The sequence below is a fragment of the Gouania willdenowi genome, chromosome 4, assembly GCF_900634775.1.
Source record: "Gouania willdenowi chromosome 4, fGouWil2.1, whole genome shotgun sequence".
Classification (NCBI taxonomy): Eukaryota; Metazoa; Chordata; class Actinopteri; order Blenniiformes; family Gobiesocidae; genus Gouania; species Gouania willdenowi.
This window is the reverse complement of record NC_041047.1, coordinates 41,085,534-41,103,253: the sequence shown is the minus strand read 5'-3', so window position 1 is coordinate 41,103,253 and position 17,720 is coordinate 41,085,534. Positions and strand designations below refer to the sequence as shown.

The 17,720-nt window shown below is 38.9% G+C and overlaps 2 protein-coding genes across 10 annotated transcripts in view; both read left to right on the top strand.

Moving 5' to 3' along the window:
• Window positions 1–234: 234 nt before the first annotated feature.
• Window positions 235–17,720, top strand: part of LOC114462057 (gastrula zinc finger protein XlCGF8.2DB-like) — a 34,322-nt gene continuing 16,836 nt past the window's right edge. The window contains exons 1-6 of one of the 8 annotated variants that reach the window (XM_028444656.1): window positions 235–470; window positions 1,547–1,643; window positions 2,356–2,407; window positions 6,170–6,235; window positions 6,344–6,401; window positions 10,083–11,488. In XM_028444656.1, coding sequence (XP_028300457.1) covers window positions 6,185–6,235; window positions 6,344–6,401; window positions 10,083–11,104 — 1,131 coding nt within the window. In that variant the 5' untranslated portion in view covers window positions 235–470; window positions 1,547–1,643; window positions 2,356–2,407; window positions 6,170–6,184 and the 3' untranslated portion in view covers window positions 11,105–11,488. Of the gene's footprint in view, window positions 471–566; window positions 772–1,546; window positions 1,644–2,355; window positions 2,408–6,169; window positions 6,236–6,343; window positions 6,402–10,082; window positions 11,489–17,720 lie in introns of those variants that run through there. The other 7 variants (XM_028444652.1, XM_028444655.1, XM_028444650.1 and 4 more) reach the window with 7 other exon arrangements.
• LOC114462060 (zinc finger protein 28 homolog) lies at window positions 13,294–17,460 on the top strand. 2 transcript variants are annotated; one of them, XM_028444663.1, is made up of 4 exons: window positions 13,294–13,337; window positions 13,455–13,775; window positions 14,795–14,849; window positions 15,107–17,460. In XM_028444663.1, the coding sequence occupies exons 2-4, from the start codon at window positions 13,596–13,598 to the stop codon at window positions 16,222–16,224; spliced, it is 1,353 nt and encodes a 450-aa protein (XP_028300464.1). In that variant the 5' UTR covers window positions 13,294–13,337; window positions 13,455–13,595; the 3' UTR covers window positions 16,225–17,460. The 2 variants fall into 2 exon arrangements, with proteins under 2 accessions (XP_028300464.1, XP_028300463.1); XM_028444662.1 differs by having other exon boundaries at window positions 15,095–17,458.

Genomic DNA, 17,720 nt, shown 5'->3' with positions numbered 1-17,720 from the left:
AAAAGTGTTTTTGTTGGTTTAGTTATTTACCAGGGATTTAAAACTTAAGGTTAGCCACAGGTGCAGGAAAGTTGATGGTCTGTAGATGTTGCAGGAAGTGAAGTAGGAAGGTGCTGAGTCATTGGATAATGTGATTTATTTTAGGTTCACAAATTGTTATATCTTGATTTTATTTGTCATTAATCAATAATAGCCTCTGTAGGAAAATAACAACTCTTTATTTCAATAGGTTTTTTTAAAGCTATAGGGAGCCATTGCAAAAGAGTCAAAGAGCCACATGAGGCTCCAGAGCCGCAGGTTGCAGACCCCTGCGTTAGTTGGTCCTCTTACGCCTGACTCACACATGATCCAGTGGGTGGCGGTAATACAACGCTAAGGATGTCAATCGCCAAAAGAGAAAAAAGAAGAAGAAACTCCAAAGAAGAAGAAGGAGGAAAAAGCAGTTGAAGAAGAATGAGGAGGAGAAGAAGGTGAGAAGCTGCTCTCCTTCTTTGAAACCTTTCGAAACTCCTTTAGGAGAACATCTGCACCGTTTTTACCTTCGTAACACTGACTGTTCCACTCAGCCCAGCCTCAGGGTAACACGGTCACCAGTTGAACCGTAACACCAGCTCAGCACCACAGATGCCTCGGTACTGTGTAGCACAGGGGTGTCTTCTTGGTTTTCTATGTGTCCCTGCTCCAACACTTCTGGAATCCTGAAGCAGCTTTGCAGAAAGTCTGTCAACGAGCTACTCAGCTATGTTTGAGCTGGGACATATTGAAAACCCGGTGGGTATACTTCCGGTGTTATAGATTAAGTGGCGACCATTTTAACTGGCGTCCGACATCGTTAGCGTGGTCAGTTTCTACTACAACCATCGACATATAATTTAGGATAGATTGTCTTTTTTTAATGATATTTAAAATAATTAATATAGATATAGGCAGCAAAGGGGCCAATATTAAATATATATAAATATCCACACAATACAATACAGAATGTCAAGACAAACAACCAATACAGTGTTGTAGTGGACACTCTAGTATCACTCTGATAAGTTTTGAGATTTTACTGTAGAATATTGAAATAATCTTTATCTTTGGTTAAAAGTGACAAAGAATGCCCACTTAGAATAATACTGTGCGTGTTCAAAAATGTATATAAAATCAAAGACATAATTTCAAGACAAACAACCACTACAGTGTTGTAGTGTACACTCCCTAGTATCACTGTAACGTTTCATGTTTTTTTTTGTTGTTTTTTTTACTGTAGAACATAAAAATTATTATGTTATAATGACAAAATCCTTACTTTAAGAAATACTGTATATGTCAAAAATGAATATAAAATCAAAGACAAAATGTGAAAACAAACAACCACTACAGTGTTGTAGTGGAGACACATTAGTATCACTGTAATAAGTTTAATATTTCTGTAGAATATTAAAATATTCTGACCAAAAATGCCCACTTAGAATAATACTGTATGTGTTCAAAATAGGTTAGGGTTAGAGAGAGAGTTGCGACAACTTTGTTTACGCCAATGGACTTTTTTTTTTTACAGCTATGGCGGTTCATGGAGCCACGCAATAGTTCCCGGAATTGCAGCACAATGGAGCAAGAATGGAGTAGACCGTTTGTTTGTGATGCACTTTTGAACAGTAAGTCATTTAAATAATCAGAATGAATATCATTGTTATTATTATTATCAGCATATTTATGCCCAATAACGTGTGCATTAAAACTAGTAGATTAAGGGATCATTAGCAGATAACAGATATGTTAACGTTTCGAGATAAAGTTAGCAACACACAGCCTTAACCACAAGGTTCAATTTTTATTAATGCCATTTCATCCAACCATGTGGAATTAGAGAAAATATTCTTAAATGTGATTTATTTTTCTGTAGTAAATTAAATTAATTAATTAATAATAATAGATTATTAATAATAATAATCTGTGGGATATTGTAAAGAGGAAGAACTGAAGGCCACTATCAGAGCAACCTGGGCTCTCTCCATGCCATGCTGCATTGCTGCAGTAATTCAGGCAAAAGTAGCCTCGACTAAGTATTGAATGCTGTACATACTCATACTTTTTATATTCATACTTTTCAGCGACTTTTTGTCATATTTGCTAAAGCTGTCACTGTGTAAGGACAGCTTTACATCAAACTAGTAGTTTGTGTGAAAAAACAGGCTCATTGAGTCCCCCCTGCTGCTCCTGCAGCCTTTGGCTGATTGCCAGAATGCACCGTGACTGAGCAAAAAAAAAAAACAATCAGAGCTAGGATTGTGTTTGATGGACTGTCTGACAGCTGTTGCTCACAGTCCCCGCCCCCTTCCCGGTGCTGGAGCGCCGTCTTTTTTACAGTGTATGGTCTGGAGGAGTAGAAGATGGAATTAGCAACTTTTCTGCTTGAAAGGTAGTTACTGCTGCTTGATTTAAATCATGTTTGATTTGTAATTGTTACACTAGAACTCTGTGGTGCACGTGTTGTTCGTATGCACGCAGCAGCCTCCGTGTGCACTGCTGTGATACTGTGTTGTTGCTGCTGAGGTGTGTGCACATTGAGAGAGAGAAGCGCTGCAGTAACATGCTTTTAACAGAGCATGTTATATTACTGTGATGTTGCTGTCAGACTAATGCTAGCTTGTTAGCTCCTCTGAGGGAGGGACTTTGGAAAGTTTGGAGGCAGGGCAAGAGAGCAGTGGGGAGGGAGGGGGAGAGAGGGATCTGAAAGTCGCGGACTGCACCTTTAAGTAATATTCGCATTTTTTGAGATACTGAATTTGGGATTTTCATTAGTTGTCAGTAATAATCATCAAAATTAAAATAAATAAATATTTGAAATATATCAGTCTGTGTGTAATGAATGAATATAATATCCAAGTTTCACTTTTTGAATGGAATTACTGAAATAAATCAACTTTTTCATGACAGTCTAATTTTATGACTAGCACCTGTTTGTGCAGGTGCAAAGTAAAACAGCATGTGCGATTTCCCTGGTTTAATCCTATGTGACATGCACATGATAAATTGATAAATAAAGTTTGTACCAATGCAGCGGTTTAGGTAGAGTTTGATTAAAGTCAAACAACATTTGTACATATAAAACTATTTATTTAGTATTTAACATTTCTTAGTGCAGGGGTGATTATAGGAGAAAAAGACTAAAGTGGAACATCAGCTGTTTTTTAATAAATGTGTGTGTGTAGACGGCCCTCTCCCCTCTCCGGTCTAACCCTCCATCCGATGTAACCCACATTGATTCTGCAGTGATTTCAAAATGAAACGAAAATTTTAAAACGTAATCACCAAATAAGTCCAAAATAACAGATGTACACACTCAGGCTATGTGGAAGCTGTTAAAAAAAATGCAGGTCAGTGAGAAATTTGATCCACAAATACGCATACAAAACTTTCTTGCTTTTATAGACAGATAAGGATACTTTGAATGGTACTTTAGATTGAAATCGCACTGGTGCAGGTTTAATCTTGTTGTTTTTTTCAGCCATCTTTGTCCGCCAAAAGGGAAATCACAGCTGCTGCAAATCTTCCATGTGTTTGCAATCACTTGTTGGTGTATTACCACCACCCAATGGTCGTTCAGTGTGAAAAATACAATAAGAAAAAAATGGATTCTGGGAAGCAGGAAATCAGCGCGCAAAAAATCTCAATAAATCATAAAATCGATTTTTTTTTTTTTCCCCTTACTGTTCATATAGATCTAAGCAACATAAGTTACTGTTCATAAAGATCTATGCTACATATATTCCTGGTTATATATATAGTCTTAAATTTCCATTGCTATGTGGATGACACACAGCTCTATTTGTCAGTGAAATCAGATGAAACAAATCACTTATTAAAACTCCAAACTTGTCTTAAAACATTACATCCTGGATGAGCCGTAACTTTTTCCTAACCAGGATAAAACCGAAGTGATTTTATTTGGCCCAAAACATCTCAGAGAGAAATTATCAGAGCAAATAGTGTCTCTGGATGGCATTACTCTGTCACCCAGCACCACTGTAAAAAACATAGGCGTTAACTTTGATACTGGCTTATCCTTTAATTCTCATATTAAGCTAATCTTAAGGACAGCCTTCTTTCACCTCCATAATGTCTCCAAAATCAGGAATATCTTAGCTCAGAGTGGTGCTGAAAAACTAATCCATGCATTTGTTACATCTAGACTAGATTATTGTAACTCCCTAGTTTCACGAAGTCCCAATAACTTACTTAAAAAAAAAAAGTCTACAGTTAATTAAAAATGCTGCTGCCAGAATACTAACTGGAACAAACAATAGATGGCATATTTCTCCAGTATTGGCTTCCTGTAAAATCTAGAATAGTGTTTAAAATCCTCCTGTTAGCCAACAAAGCTCTGCATGTCATGGTCAAGCTCCTGTATATCTTAGAGACCTGTTAGTGCCCTATCGTCCGGGCAGAACACACCGCTCTCAGTTTGCTGGCCTTCTGGAAGTTCCTAACGTGTCTAGAAGTAGAACAGGAGGAAGAGCTTTCAGCTTCCAGGCCCCTCACCTTTGGAATGAGCTCCTAGTCTCAGTACGGGAGGCTGCTACCCTCTCCACCTTTAAGGCTAAACTCAAAACCTACTGTACTGAAGCGTATACCGTATAATAACATTAATTTAACCGCTAGAGCGGACATGGGCTCATCCGTAAACGGTCGCATTTACAGTCCTTGGAGTCGCTGTAAATAAACGGGAAGAGATTCAAATTCTGATGTAGCTGATTATGATTTACAGTCCACATAAACAGGACTGAATCATCCCCTAACCGCTAGAGCGGACATGGGCTCTTCTGTAAATGGTCGCATTTACTGGTTCAATAAATGGGAAGAGATTCAAATTCTGGTGTAGTTGGTTATGATTTAAAGTTTGCATAAACAGAACTGAATCACAACTAGTCTGGGACACTCTGATGTTCTATTTCTCTATCCTGTTCTATTGGTTCTTCTGTTCACTAACCCCAACCAGTAGACGCAGATGTCTGCCACCTCTGAACCTGGTTCTAACGGAGATTTCTTCCTGTTAAAAGGGAGTTGTTTATTCCCTCTGTTGCTAAGTGCTTGTTCATGTGGTTCTTTTTGGGTTTTTTCTTTCTTATTTTGAAATTTATATTTTGATAAGCACATTGAGATGACTTTGTTGTAATTTGTGCTTTACAAATAAAGTTGAATTGAAATATATAGGAGATAACGATGAAATATCAATTAAAATGTATTTAATGCCTAAACATGATTCTATGTCCAGCCAGCAACAGCTGTTTAAGTGAGTGCTGGCTGCAAAAAAAACACAAGAACATGGATTATTGCAATATTTGATACGTGGGTTACGTAACTAGATCCACTGTCTCTGGCGCCGCAGGCACACTACGCACCTGTGTGTGTTTGACGTGCTGGTTTCCCCTTGCGCTTATCTGATGTTGACAGCTGTCTGTTAATAAAAGCAGGCTTACCACTAAAACAAATGTAAATATGTAATTTGTATGAGGGAAAAAAAGGTTTTAATTGTCTTTTTTCATGTTGGGCTCTGATAAAAATACCTAATGTCTGTCAGACCTGTTGGGTTCTGGTCAAAGCTTGAAGGTTCATATCATAAGTGGTTTGTGTTTAAAAGCAAATCGGCACCACTAAAAGCCAAAACAAAATATTTGTCTCCCTCTTTCTTTTTCCTTGTCCTCCTTCACCTGCCCATTCATTCTCCGGCTCCACTGCACAAAAACCTTGAGACAAATGTGGCTCATATTAGAGCCACAAACCATTCCCACTGGAGTCTGATACAGGTCACATTTGAAATATTCATTAAATGTGAACAAACAAACAAAAATCGCTGTCACTTGGCGCTGTTAGACACACGCGTTTGTGAACACACCCTGAGCCTTAGGTCATATTTTTTAATTAGTCATGGTATTACCGTATACCGCGGTAAAATAGGCAGGCGGTATAACGGTATCAAAATTTGGATATCGCCCAAGCCTATATGTTTCTACTCAAATAGATCTATGCTATATATGTTCTGTTCATAAACATCTATGCTCTATCACATGTGTTGGTGATTTCAGTTGCCCATCCCTGATCTATCCTGACATGTCTACAGTGAGCTTTTGATTTCATGTTGACCTTTTATGTAAACCTTCTTTTCTTTGAATAATTGCAGTTGATAAAGGAGATCATGACTGAGCAAAGCCAGGAGGCAAAGCAGACTGACAGAGAACCTGAGGAGGTAGCATCACAGATCTATGACCATGTTTACTGCACACTTCTCTAACCTACATATTTCTAGCTGCTCACACTCATCAATAACTGATTAAATATATTTACTGTTTCCCAGAAACTGGAAATAAAAGCTTTGTTCCAGAACAAGAGGATTCCAGCCAACGTCCTGTGTGGTAATTAAGTTTACTTTTTTTTTTTTAGATGGATCTTAAATGACTTGAATATTTGCTCTTCATCTGTTCATATTGTGCTGTGGGCCAACACTACAGTGATAAACACATGAGAACTTCCACAGCTCCACAACTGAATATCTACACTTTAATACGTTTCTACAGACATTGTCAATGTCAACATGTTCTGAATGTCTGTAACACCTACTGTTGTATCACAGTATTATGTTGTTGTTTTTTTTGGTATCAATTTTTTTAATTAATTTTCAAACAACCACCAAAAACACACACTAGCATAAACATACACAAGTCCAGGGCAACAAGAACACTACATGATGAAACACACAATCTGCACTCAAACAAAAATTAAACTTAAAGAAGGATGACTTAAGTTCTTTAATTGCACTGTCCCACATATTGGTGGTGCCCACCTTAGCACCTTGCATCCGCGCCGTGGAGAGCTCCAGGTAAGCAATGTCAATAAATGTCATGACCCACTGTCGACGAGACAGCAAGTGAGGGGGCTTCCACCTTGTGGCAACCATCGTTTTGGCAGCCGTAAGTCCCACCAAAAGGACTCTTTGGTTCGCCCTGTTCAGTCCAAGCTGAGAAAAGTCATTCAGAAGAAGGACCAGGGGTGAGCAGGGAGCCAGGCACGACAAGAGGAGAGACAGATTGCCAGCCACCATCTCCCAAAACCGAGCAACCCCTGGTCACTCCCAAACTATGTGGAAGTAGGTCCCCACAACGCCACCATGGCACAAAGTGCAGGTCAGATCCGGCTTACACTTCATGGAAAATAGTCTACGTGGTGTCAAGTACGTCCTATGTAAAAAGTTCAGATGTATCTGTTGGTGATCTGGGTTTTTTGAGGAACAGAGTACAGTGTCCCACAGAGTGTGCCAGTTAAAGTCCACAGGAAAATTTGAAATATCTGACCTCCATCTCGGCTCTAAGAGCAATGGTACATAAGTCTGTCCCAAAAAGTGAAAGTACATTTTAGAAATTACACTTTTTAATCCACATGTACATCTACAAACTTGAACAAGGGATGTGGCTTTAAAGGGGACTGCCAAGGTACTCCGTATGTTTTCATGGCGGTTCTTAATTGTAAATAAAAGAAAAAAGATGATTGCTGTAAATTAAACTGGATGCAGAAGTCCTCAAATGATTGAATAGCCCTGCCACTAAACATATCTCCTAGGGGACATATTCCTTTTTCATACCAATGTTTACATTGAGATTGCCTAACAGTACATCTGTTAATAAGACTGTCAAAGTTGTTAAAAATAGGGGAGTAAGGATTCCATTTAGCTGTGTGACCACATTTTTTCAGCAGAACGCCAGACTGCAATGCGATAGAATCGGACCGAAGTGGATACGGCATTTACTAGGTGGAGTGTTTGAAAATAATACCTCAGTCAAACCCAATGGATGCACTATTGCTTCATCTAAAGATCGCCAGGCCACATCAACTGACCTATCAAACCATGCAAATGGTTTGATAGGTCATAATAGGGTTAGGATATAATCCTAACCCTATTATATCACTGGGCTTTCGTACAAAAGCCCAGTGATATAATTTGAAGTTTGGAAGTGACAGTCCGCCTGCAGCTCTGTTACGTTGCACTGTGGACAGTTTAAGGCGTGGCCGTTTGCCCTTCCAGATAAATTTCTTGATGGCACTGTCCTTATAGCGTGTTGGAGGTGGAAGTGGGATCATAAAACTGAGAAAATTTATGAGGGGTAACAAGTTCATCTTAACTTTTGAAACATGAGAACGAAGAGAATTTGGTAGTGAAGACCACCTCTCAAGGTCAGCCAAAGTTTTAGACAAAGCACCGTCATAATTAGTTTTAACGATAGATTGCAAAGATGAGATTTCAATTCCAAGGTACTTAAACTGTTTCACAATCGGAATTCCAGCAGGGAGAGCAGAGTTCCTCATAGCCTCATTAGACTTATCCCAATTAATCTTGTAACCAGATATGTCACTAAAGCTATTAAGTATTGATAACAAATTAGGGATTGACTGAACATCCCCCACATACAAAAGAACGTCATCTGCGTATAAGGAAATGTGATGTTTTGTGCCGTTCATTTCAATTGGAGTGACTTTATCAGACAGACGGATAACATGAGCCAGGGGCTCCAAAGATAGCGCAAACAAAAGAGGGCTAAGAGGACATCCCTGTCTAGAGCCTGTGGCAATAGCAAAGGGTGAGGAAGACTTACCATTTCTGATGGATTATTATAAAGGACCTGGACCATTTTTAAGAAATTTGTACCAATGCCAAAACATTTTATTAAAGACCACGGGTACTGCCACTCCAGCCTGTCAAAAGCCTTCATGGCATCAAGTGAAAAAACCCCTCCTGGTAATTTAGTTGTTGAGGTGCCGTCAATTTATGCAGTAACCTCCTCATATTGTCAGCAGCAGTCCTTGAATTTATAAAACCTGTTTGGTCGCAATTTACAAATTTTGTCAGAAAAGGCTGGAGTCTGCGGGCTAATAATTTAGTAAAGATTTTCAGATCAGCGTTCAACAGAGAGAGGGGCCTATAACTGGAGCATTCCTGTAGGTCCTTATCTTTTTTGAGTAATGATGAAATTATTGCAACATTAACGTCTCCTAAAAAGGATCCAGTCTCTAGGGATGCCTGAATCATGTCAAACAACAAAGAACCAAGATGGTCCCAAAAAGCTGCAAAAAATTCAGGTGGGATCCCGTCAGCGCCAGGAGATTTACCCCTAACCCTTCCTGAATCGCTTCTCTAAGTTCAATCAGCGTAATGGGACAATTAAGTTTAATGAAATCATCTTCCGATAGCTTGGGTAGATGAACAGCATCTAAAAAGTTTGGCACACATATTTGGTGTGTGCCAACTCTGAACTATATAATATGGAATAAAAATAAGGAAAAACAGTTAACACTTGGTTCAACCAAAACTTGTCCATTAGTATCTTAAACAGAGGAGATATCAGATAATTGCTCATCAGCGTTAAGCTTAAGAGCAAATAAATGGCTTGGTCAAGCCCTATTAAAATAATAGCATTGTCTTGTTTTATGTATTAAAAATTCTGTACGATGCTTAAGAATATCGTTGATTTCCTTCTTCACCAAATCATACTGTATTGAGAGTTTTTCATCAAAAGGTTGCAGTAAATTATCAAACACTTTCAGTTAGCTTTGCAGTATATGCAGTCTAGACGGCCTGGATTTTTTGACATGTGAAGCATATCGAGTAGTATTGCTGCAAATATAACATTTAGTTGCCTCCCACAATATTCTGGCATCATCGACAGAGCCCTTATTAATGATCACAAATTCATTCAATTCTGAAATGAATTGAGATTTAAAATTGTCTTTATCTAGTAAAGTGGTATTGAAGTGCCAGCGAGGAGCACATAGAGGGAAAAATGTCAATGAGGCATCCACAATCACCGCTTTGTGGTCAGAAAGGGTAACAATATTATGAGAAACTTTAGAAATTAAATGGTGTGTAAATGGTCCCCCATTTACACACCATTGTTCAATGTAAATGATTTATTCCCACAATAAAAAAGCAACCACAACCAAAATTACTCCAAAAACACATAAAACAAAAAAAATAAACAAAACTGATCGGAAAATATACACGATGACAACAAAATCCAACAAACCTTTTTTCATTTTCTGTAAAGGAGAATCTGCTCATGGACTGCTGCTCCAGGATCATCTCCACATAAAGAAGGAAGAACCATGGGAAAGTTTGGTGGTAATGCAGGAGACGGATAACACGGCTGTTGCTGTGAAGAGTGAAGATGAAGAGGAGGAAGCTCAGTGTTCTCTGCTACACTGGAGACAAAGTAAGGAGAACATCAAAGGAGAACCTGCAACCTGCACCTCAGCTAAAGTCATTAAAGTAGAACCAAATGGAGACATCAGTGAAGGTCCAGATGCAGCAAACACTTGTACACAACCAGACACTGATGGAGAGGAAACAGACTGCTCTGACACTGAAGACAGTGAGGATTGGAGGGAACCTTTGTCCCAGTCTGAAGCTCAGAGTGAACACATGGACATGAGCTGTGAGAGCTTTCAAACATCTGAGGTTAGGACTGAGAAGAACACCAAAAGAAAATCACAGAACACAGGGAAACGCTTTGGTTGTGATGTGTGTGGAGAACGATTTAGCACCAGATCTAATCTGAAAGTCCACATGAGAATTCACACAGGAGAGAAACCTTTTAGTTGTGATGTTTGTGGTAAACAATTTAGCACCAGATCTAATCTGAAGGTCCACATGAGAATTCACACAGGAGAGAAACCCTATGGTTGTGATGTTTGTGGTCAAAAGTTTACTTGTAAGTCGAGTCTCTCTATGCACTCCAGAATTCACACAGGAGAGAAACCTTTTGGTTGTGTCGTGTGTGGGAAACGATTTAGCAACAGAACACATCTGAAGATGCACACGAGAATTCACACAGGAGAGAAACCTTTTAGTTGTGATGTTTGTGGTAAAGAATTTAATAGCAAAGCTGATCAGAATCGACACACGAAAATCCACACTGGAGAAAAACCTTTCGGTTGTGATGTTTGTGGTAAAGAATTTAATAGCAAGTCGGACCTGAAGCGACACATGAAAATCCACAAAGTAGAGAAACCCTTTGATTGTGATGTTTGTGGAAAGAGATGCAGCCACAGTAAGGATCTCAAAAGCTAAAGCAGCTTCATTCTGTTGGCACCACTATTTTAATTTAGATATTTAAAATTCTAACTATTTTTTTTTTTTTAATTTAATTATCCGTATGAATAAATAAAATAAACAAAACCAAGTGTGTATAAAACAGGCAAATGTGATGAACTGGGTTGTTTTGGTCCTAAATGGCTTTGAATAGTTTCAGTGCTGGGGAATGCAAACACTAAGCTGTGATATGGATTATCCTATGACTCTGTAAATCACAGACTGAGCTGCAGTGTCTCTTTGCTTGTGGGGGCTGAAATCCATACATTTGTATTTGTAATCAAATATTTGTTTCAGCATTTTTAAGCTTGTTGTTTAACATATATTGTTGATTATTTGAATGTGTGTCCATTTCTAATAAACCTGCCTTTTTTCAAGTGCTGGACCTATGTGTTGTGTGTGGATGTTAATGGAGCAGTAAATGTGTGTGTTATGATGGTTCCTGTAAACCCAGTTTGAATGAGTCCACTATTTCTAATTGTAAATGCATGTTATTTTTAAACAGTTTTTTTTTTTTTTTTTTTTTTTTTATTATTATTAGGTGGCGGTTTTGAAATAAGCCCCTGTATGTTTTCTTTCTGCACATATTGAATGTATTTTTGCTGTACCTTTTCTCTTCTTTTTTAAATGTTTGTTTTCTTTAAATTACATGCAAAATTGATAAAACTCGCATTAAACAGGAGGACATGTTGGAGGACTCAGAGGACAGACTGACTGTGGTGGGACTGGGAATATGACGCTTCCTGGGCTGATTCAGAGAATATCAGGACCTGGATAATGTAGAAAGTAAACAGATCCAGAAGAGGGCGGTAGAGCAACAATAAGGTTGTAAGCAGCAGATAAACTCTAAAGAAGAAGAATGAGGAGGAGGAGATGGTGTTTGCGGATGATGGAGCATTATGGAAAAGAGGGAAAAATATTTGCCATATGACTAACAATGTAAGAGGCCATGAATATTGTTGAAAGTGGTCTTATTCATGGGGATTTAGGTTTTCTGTGGAGAAAACTAAAGCAATGTGTTTTACAAGGAAAAAGATTTGATGCAAATATGAAGATATATGGACAAGATGGGGAACAAGTGAAGGAGTTTAAGTTTTTGGGAATGTGGTGGAGCTTTCAGGACTTCTGGAATATGGCAGTGTTGGTAGAGGAACGGTTGAGAACAATATATAGCTCACTCACATCAGTGTTTACGGATGGTTCGAAGGATCCTAACTTAGGAAGTACAGCGTTTGCATTTGTGATTCCAGCTCTTCAAGTAGCAGTGAAAAGGAAGGCCGCAGACCATTTGGCAGTTTTTACAGTGGAGATGTTGGCAATTTTATCAGCGTTACAGTGGATAGAAGAATCACAAGTGAAAGAAATAATTATATGTTCTGACTCGAGCTCTGATCTAATGGCAATTCAAAATTTTAAGTCTTCAAGTAGACAGGATTTGGTGAATGATATTTATGAAAACTTGTACAGACTTCATAGGAGAGGTTTCAAGATTTTACCTTTATGGATTCCAGCACATAGAGGGATAAGCGGTAATGAAGCAGCGGATAAATGACCAAAACAAGCACTTACTTCAAATGACTCTTGTATGGACATACCTTTTAGTAGGACAGAGGCTAAGTCATTTATTAAAATGAATATCATGGCAGGCGTGTTGGGACTCATCAAACACAGGGAGACATTTATACGCTATACAGAGCACAGTGGGTTCTAGGAGGTGCACCACTGGAGGTAACAAGGAAGAGAGGATCTTTACTAGATTCAGAATAGGACAAACGAGGCTGAATAAAACTTTACATCTCATCAAAAAGCATGATACAGGATTGTGTCAACGACCAAGAGAATGTGGAGCATGTTCTCCTAAGATGTAGAAGATATGCAAGACAAAGACAAATTATGCTTCAGGATTTACATCGTCAGTGGATGGAGATTAATGTGGGTAATGTTTTGAATAAAGGGTAATCAAATTCCTGAATTGGGAATTGGGAATTGGGAAGAATATAGTGGGGTTTTTTTTTTTTTTTAAGATTCTGTTATTAAGAATAAGGATAATTATTATGAGTTAAGAAAAGGATAAATCTCTAAATCTCTGGTTCATACTCCGATACAGTAGGTGGCGGAAAATGCATCTTTATCTGATGAGTGCCACCCGCTAATAAACCACATAAGAAGAAGAAGAAGAACTCCAAAGACGAAGAAGAATGAGGAGGAGAAGGTGAGAAGCTGTTTTCTGTCTGTAAAGCTGATTATTGTCGGTCAAACCTCCTTTAGGAGAACATCTGCACTGTTTTTATCTTCCTAACACTGACCGTTCTACTCAACCCATCCTCAGGGTAGCACGGTCACCAGTTGAACCGTAACACCAGCTCAGCACCACAGATGCCTCGGTACTGTGTAGCAGCTCACTGTACGAGGACTTCCAGGGACGGAGTTTCCTTCTTCACCTTTCCTCGGGATCTCAAACTGTGGCGGAATGGGTTCTGCAAGTCCCACGAAACACTCGGTGCTCTGCACTGGCCATTTCACTGAGGATTGTTTCCAAGCTACTGCTGGACTCAAACGGACTTTCAGCACAGATACACATCGACCACGAGTTAGAAAAGAACACGATATCCCGACCATCATGTGCCATGACACAGCAGCTGTTAGCAAGGTATGTTATAATCTAGATAGATGGTACTGTTCATATAGATTTGTACTCGATATGTTACTGTAAACATAGATCTATTAGAGTTTTGCCACTCACATTTTTCTTAAACTCAAAACTCCAAATGCTAATACAGAAAGTGCTTTTCCAACAAAAAATAAACTTTCCTTTCACCTTAAAAATAGGGTTGGCAATTTTCAAAAGCTAGTATGATTTTAAATGCAGCCTCCCTGATGGCTCCGCCTTTACCCACTCGCCCCTCCCCCTTGTGGTCCGTCTCACTCACATGCATGCGCACAGCTGCTGCAGCTCATCGCTTGTATTGTGTAGAAAATTCGTTGTCTCATGTCTCATTCAGCAGTAAGTAAACAATAAACTTTATCATTATATATGTTAAAAATGTGACCAGAAACTCTGTTTTAACTCAGCGGTGACGCGCTTTCAGTGTGAGCTCGTGCATGGGTCGAGAACGAGCAGGGAGACAGAGAGACGTGATTGGTTACAAAAAAAACGATTTGTTTTTTTCATTGGTCGAAGTTATTACAGATTTACAGCTGCTACAGTTGACAGATTGTTGTGTTGTACGTCGACGTACAACACAACAACGAGTTTTTTGAAAGAAAAAATGTGAGCAAGAAGAACAGAAGTAGTTGAGAGCATCATACTTAGTGGCAAACCGCATTGCTAAGGCTAAGAAACCTTTCATGATCGGAGAAGAACTGATCATGCCTGCCGCCAAGGATATTTGCCGTGAACTTTTAGGAGAAGCTGCAGTAAAAAAAAAAAAAAAAGGTAGCACAGGTGCCTCTTTCAGCTGACCAGGTGCATTGAGGACATAGCAGAGGACACACACACACACACCATAACATCACTGCTAACACTATATTTATATTGTACATGTATTTTCTGTTCTTGTTGGTCCTGTTTTATTCATGTGTATGCTTATCTTTTGCTGCTGTAACAAACCTAATTTCCTCACATAAGAAAGCACTGACTCATTTTATCTTTATCTTACTGCTTTTCAGGAACAAGAAATAAAAGCCCTCTTCCAGAGCAAGAAGATTCCAGCCAACGGTTTTGGTAACCCAATTTAGTTTTATTTTGAAATTTTAGAGTTTAAAAAAAAAAGAACAAGAGTTCAGGCAAATAATTAGTGACGAAAAATGACAGAAATTGTGTGACTATGAACAGAGGGAAATGAGCAGCCCACGTATATATTGGGGAGTGTCATTAATGTGTGTGTTTTGTTGTGTTAATGTAGATCTTAGTCTAATGATGTGAATAATGAGTGTAGAGATGTCTCTGATGGTCCTGGTTGTGTTTAGGAATGCCTGCAGATGTTCTTGATGGTGTTTCCTTTCAACATGGACTGCAGCTCCAAGATCATCTCCACATAAAGGAGGAAGAGGAAGAACCATGGGAAAGTCTAGAGGCAAAGCAGGAGACGGATATCACGGCTGTTACTGTGAAGAGCGAAAATGAAGAGGAGGAAGCTCAGTGTTCTCTGCTACACTGGAGACAAAATGAAAACATCAAAGGAGAACCTGCAACCTGCAGTTCAGCTGAACTCATGAAAGTAGAACCAAATGGAGACATCAGTGAAGACCCAGAAGCAGCAAACACTTATACACAACCAGACACTGATGGAGAGGAAACAGACTGCTCTGACACTGAAGACAGTGAGGATTGGAGGGAACCTTTGTCCCAGTCTGAAGCTCAGAGTGAACACATGGACATGAGCTGTGAGAGCTTTCAAACATCTGAGGTTAGGACTGAGAAGAACACCAAAGGCAAATCACAGAACACAGAGAAACGCTTTGGTTGTGATGTGTGTGAGAAACGATTTATTAGCAGATCTGATCTGGAGGTCCACATGAGAATCCACACAGGAGAGAAACCCTTTGGTTGTGATGTTTGTGGTAAACAGTTTAGCAGAAGATCTAATCTGAAGAGCCATGCAAGAATTCACACAGGAGAGAAACCCTATGGTTGTGGTGTTTGTGGTCAAAGGTTTACTTGTAAGTCGAGTCTTTCTGTGCACTCCAGAATTCACACAGGAGAGAAACCTTTTGCTTGTGTCATGTGTGGGAAACGATTTAGCAATGGAACACATCTGAAGATCCACACCAGAATTCACACAGGAGAGAAACCTTTTAGTTGTGATGTTTGTGGTAAAGAATTTAATAGCAAGTCTGATCAGAATCGACACATGAAAATCCACACTGGAGAGAAACCTTTTGGTTGTGATTTCTGTCAGAGACCATTTTCTTGCAGGTCGCATCTAAAGATGCACATGTTAATTCATACAGGGGAGAAACCCTATGTTTGTCATGTTTGTCAGAAAAGATTTATTCAAAAGACTGACCTGAATCGACACATGAGAATTCACACTAGAGCAGTGGTCACCAAACTTGCAGACCCACAAACTAAACAGGAGTTATTAATTAAAAGTTAATGTAGCGCTTCTACATTTAGCCTGTGCAGCTATTGCAGTCTTTACGGTAGCGTTCTAGCCGACAAGGAAACGCTCTAACCAATCACATACAAGTTCTCCATCCTACGTGGCACAGCTAAACCAATCAGGTTTTTGTATTATCGTTGAAGATCAGAGACGTTTAGGAGAGTATCACACGAGAAAGCGGAAAAAGATTGGATAGCTTTTATTGTCATTGTACAAGACAAGTCATACAATGATATTGTAGCAGCTTGGAATAGTGTTAAGATACATTAAAAAAAATTAAATAATCAAATCTTACTAAATTAAAAGTACATAAATATTTACTCGCAGTGAAAGTGCTACAGAGTGCAATAGTGCAATGACTGTTTATTTCCTTAGTCTGTGTTAGAGTTGGGGTGTGGTGACAGCTTGCGGGAAGAAGCTGTTTCTGAGGAAGAAAGAAAGTTTTGGAGTTATGGAGAAAAAGTAAAGCAAACAGACAACCGAGCTTTGGATGTAAAGTTTGTGGTAAAACTTGTGGTTCCAAGAAATTTCTAGAAGCCTGTACTACGTAGCTGGATTTCCTTGTTTTGCTCCAACTTCCAGGAATTGTTCCGTGTGTGCTGTATTATGACGCTGGCTAACTTCTTACTCGGCTAAATCACAGTGGTAACTAAGGCTGAAGTTCAAGGCTCAAAAGTATTAGAGCAACCGAAAACTAAATTCTTCATAAGCATCAATATGGTTTTCGTAAAAATCACAACACTTATATGGCCTTATTTTATTTAAAGAACTATGTTACCTCTGAATTTAGATACGAATGAATTAGTTTGCAGTATTTTTCTTGATTTGTTGAAATTATTTGGTTCTGTTAATCATCACATTCATCTTGCAAAAATATGGTTTTCAGGGAATGTCCTTTCCCATTAGATCTCTAAAGCTAAGCAGGTGTGGGCCTGGTTAGTAGTTGGATGGGAGACCACTGAGAATTCCAGGTGCCACAGTGAGGGACAGTCCCTCCAGTGGTATCTGTCATTGTGTCCTTTGGTAAGACACTTCACCCACATTGCCTAGTATGAATGTGTTGGTGGTGGTCGGAGGGGCTGATGGCGCACTATGGCAGCCTTGCTTCCGTCAGTCTGCCCCAGGGCAGCTGTAGCTAAATTAATAGTTTACCACCATAAGTGTGGAGTGAAAGAATAATCCCTTAATTTTGTAAAGTGACTTTGAGTGTCTAAAAAAATGCTGTATAAAATGGATGTATTATTATTATTATTAAATGGTTACCAAATCATATTAGTAATATATCTGTTTGTTTGCATTAACAGTTGCAATTCTGCCAGGGCAGTAATTCGTTGTGGTTTCTCACAGGGATCCATATTAGGACCATTATTATTTTTCATTTATCTAATGTTTCACAAGCTCTAATTTCAATATTTTTTGCTGATGATACAACTTTAGTTATATCTAAACTCAAATACTCTTATAAACCAAGCCAACGTGGAATTGTCTGC

Coding starts and splice junctions, on each gene's coding strand:
- LOC114462060 (XM_028444662.1), top strand. CDS start 13,596: ATGGGTTCTGCAAGTCCCACGAAACACTCGGTGCTCTGCACTGGCCAT. Junction 13,776..14,794: donor ACACAGCAGCTGTTAGCAAG/GTATGTTATAAT, acceptor ACTGCTTTTCAG/GAACAAGAAATAAAAGCCCT. Junction 14,850..15,094: donor GATTCCAGCCAACGGTTTTG/GTAACCCAATTT, acceptor GGTTGTGTTTAG/GAATGCCTGCAGATGTTCTT.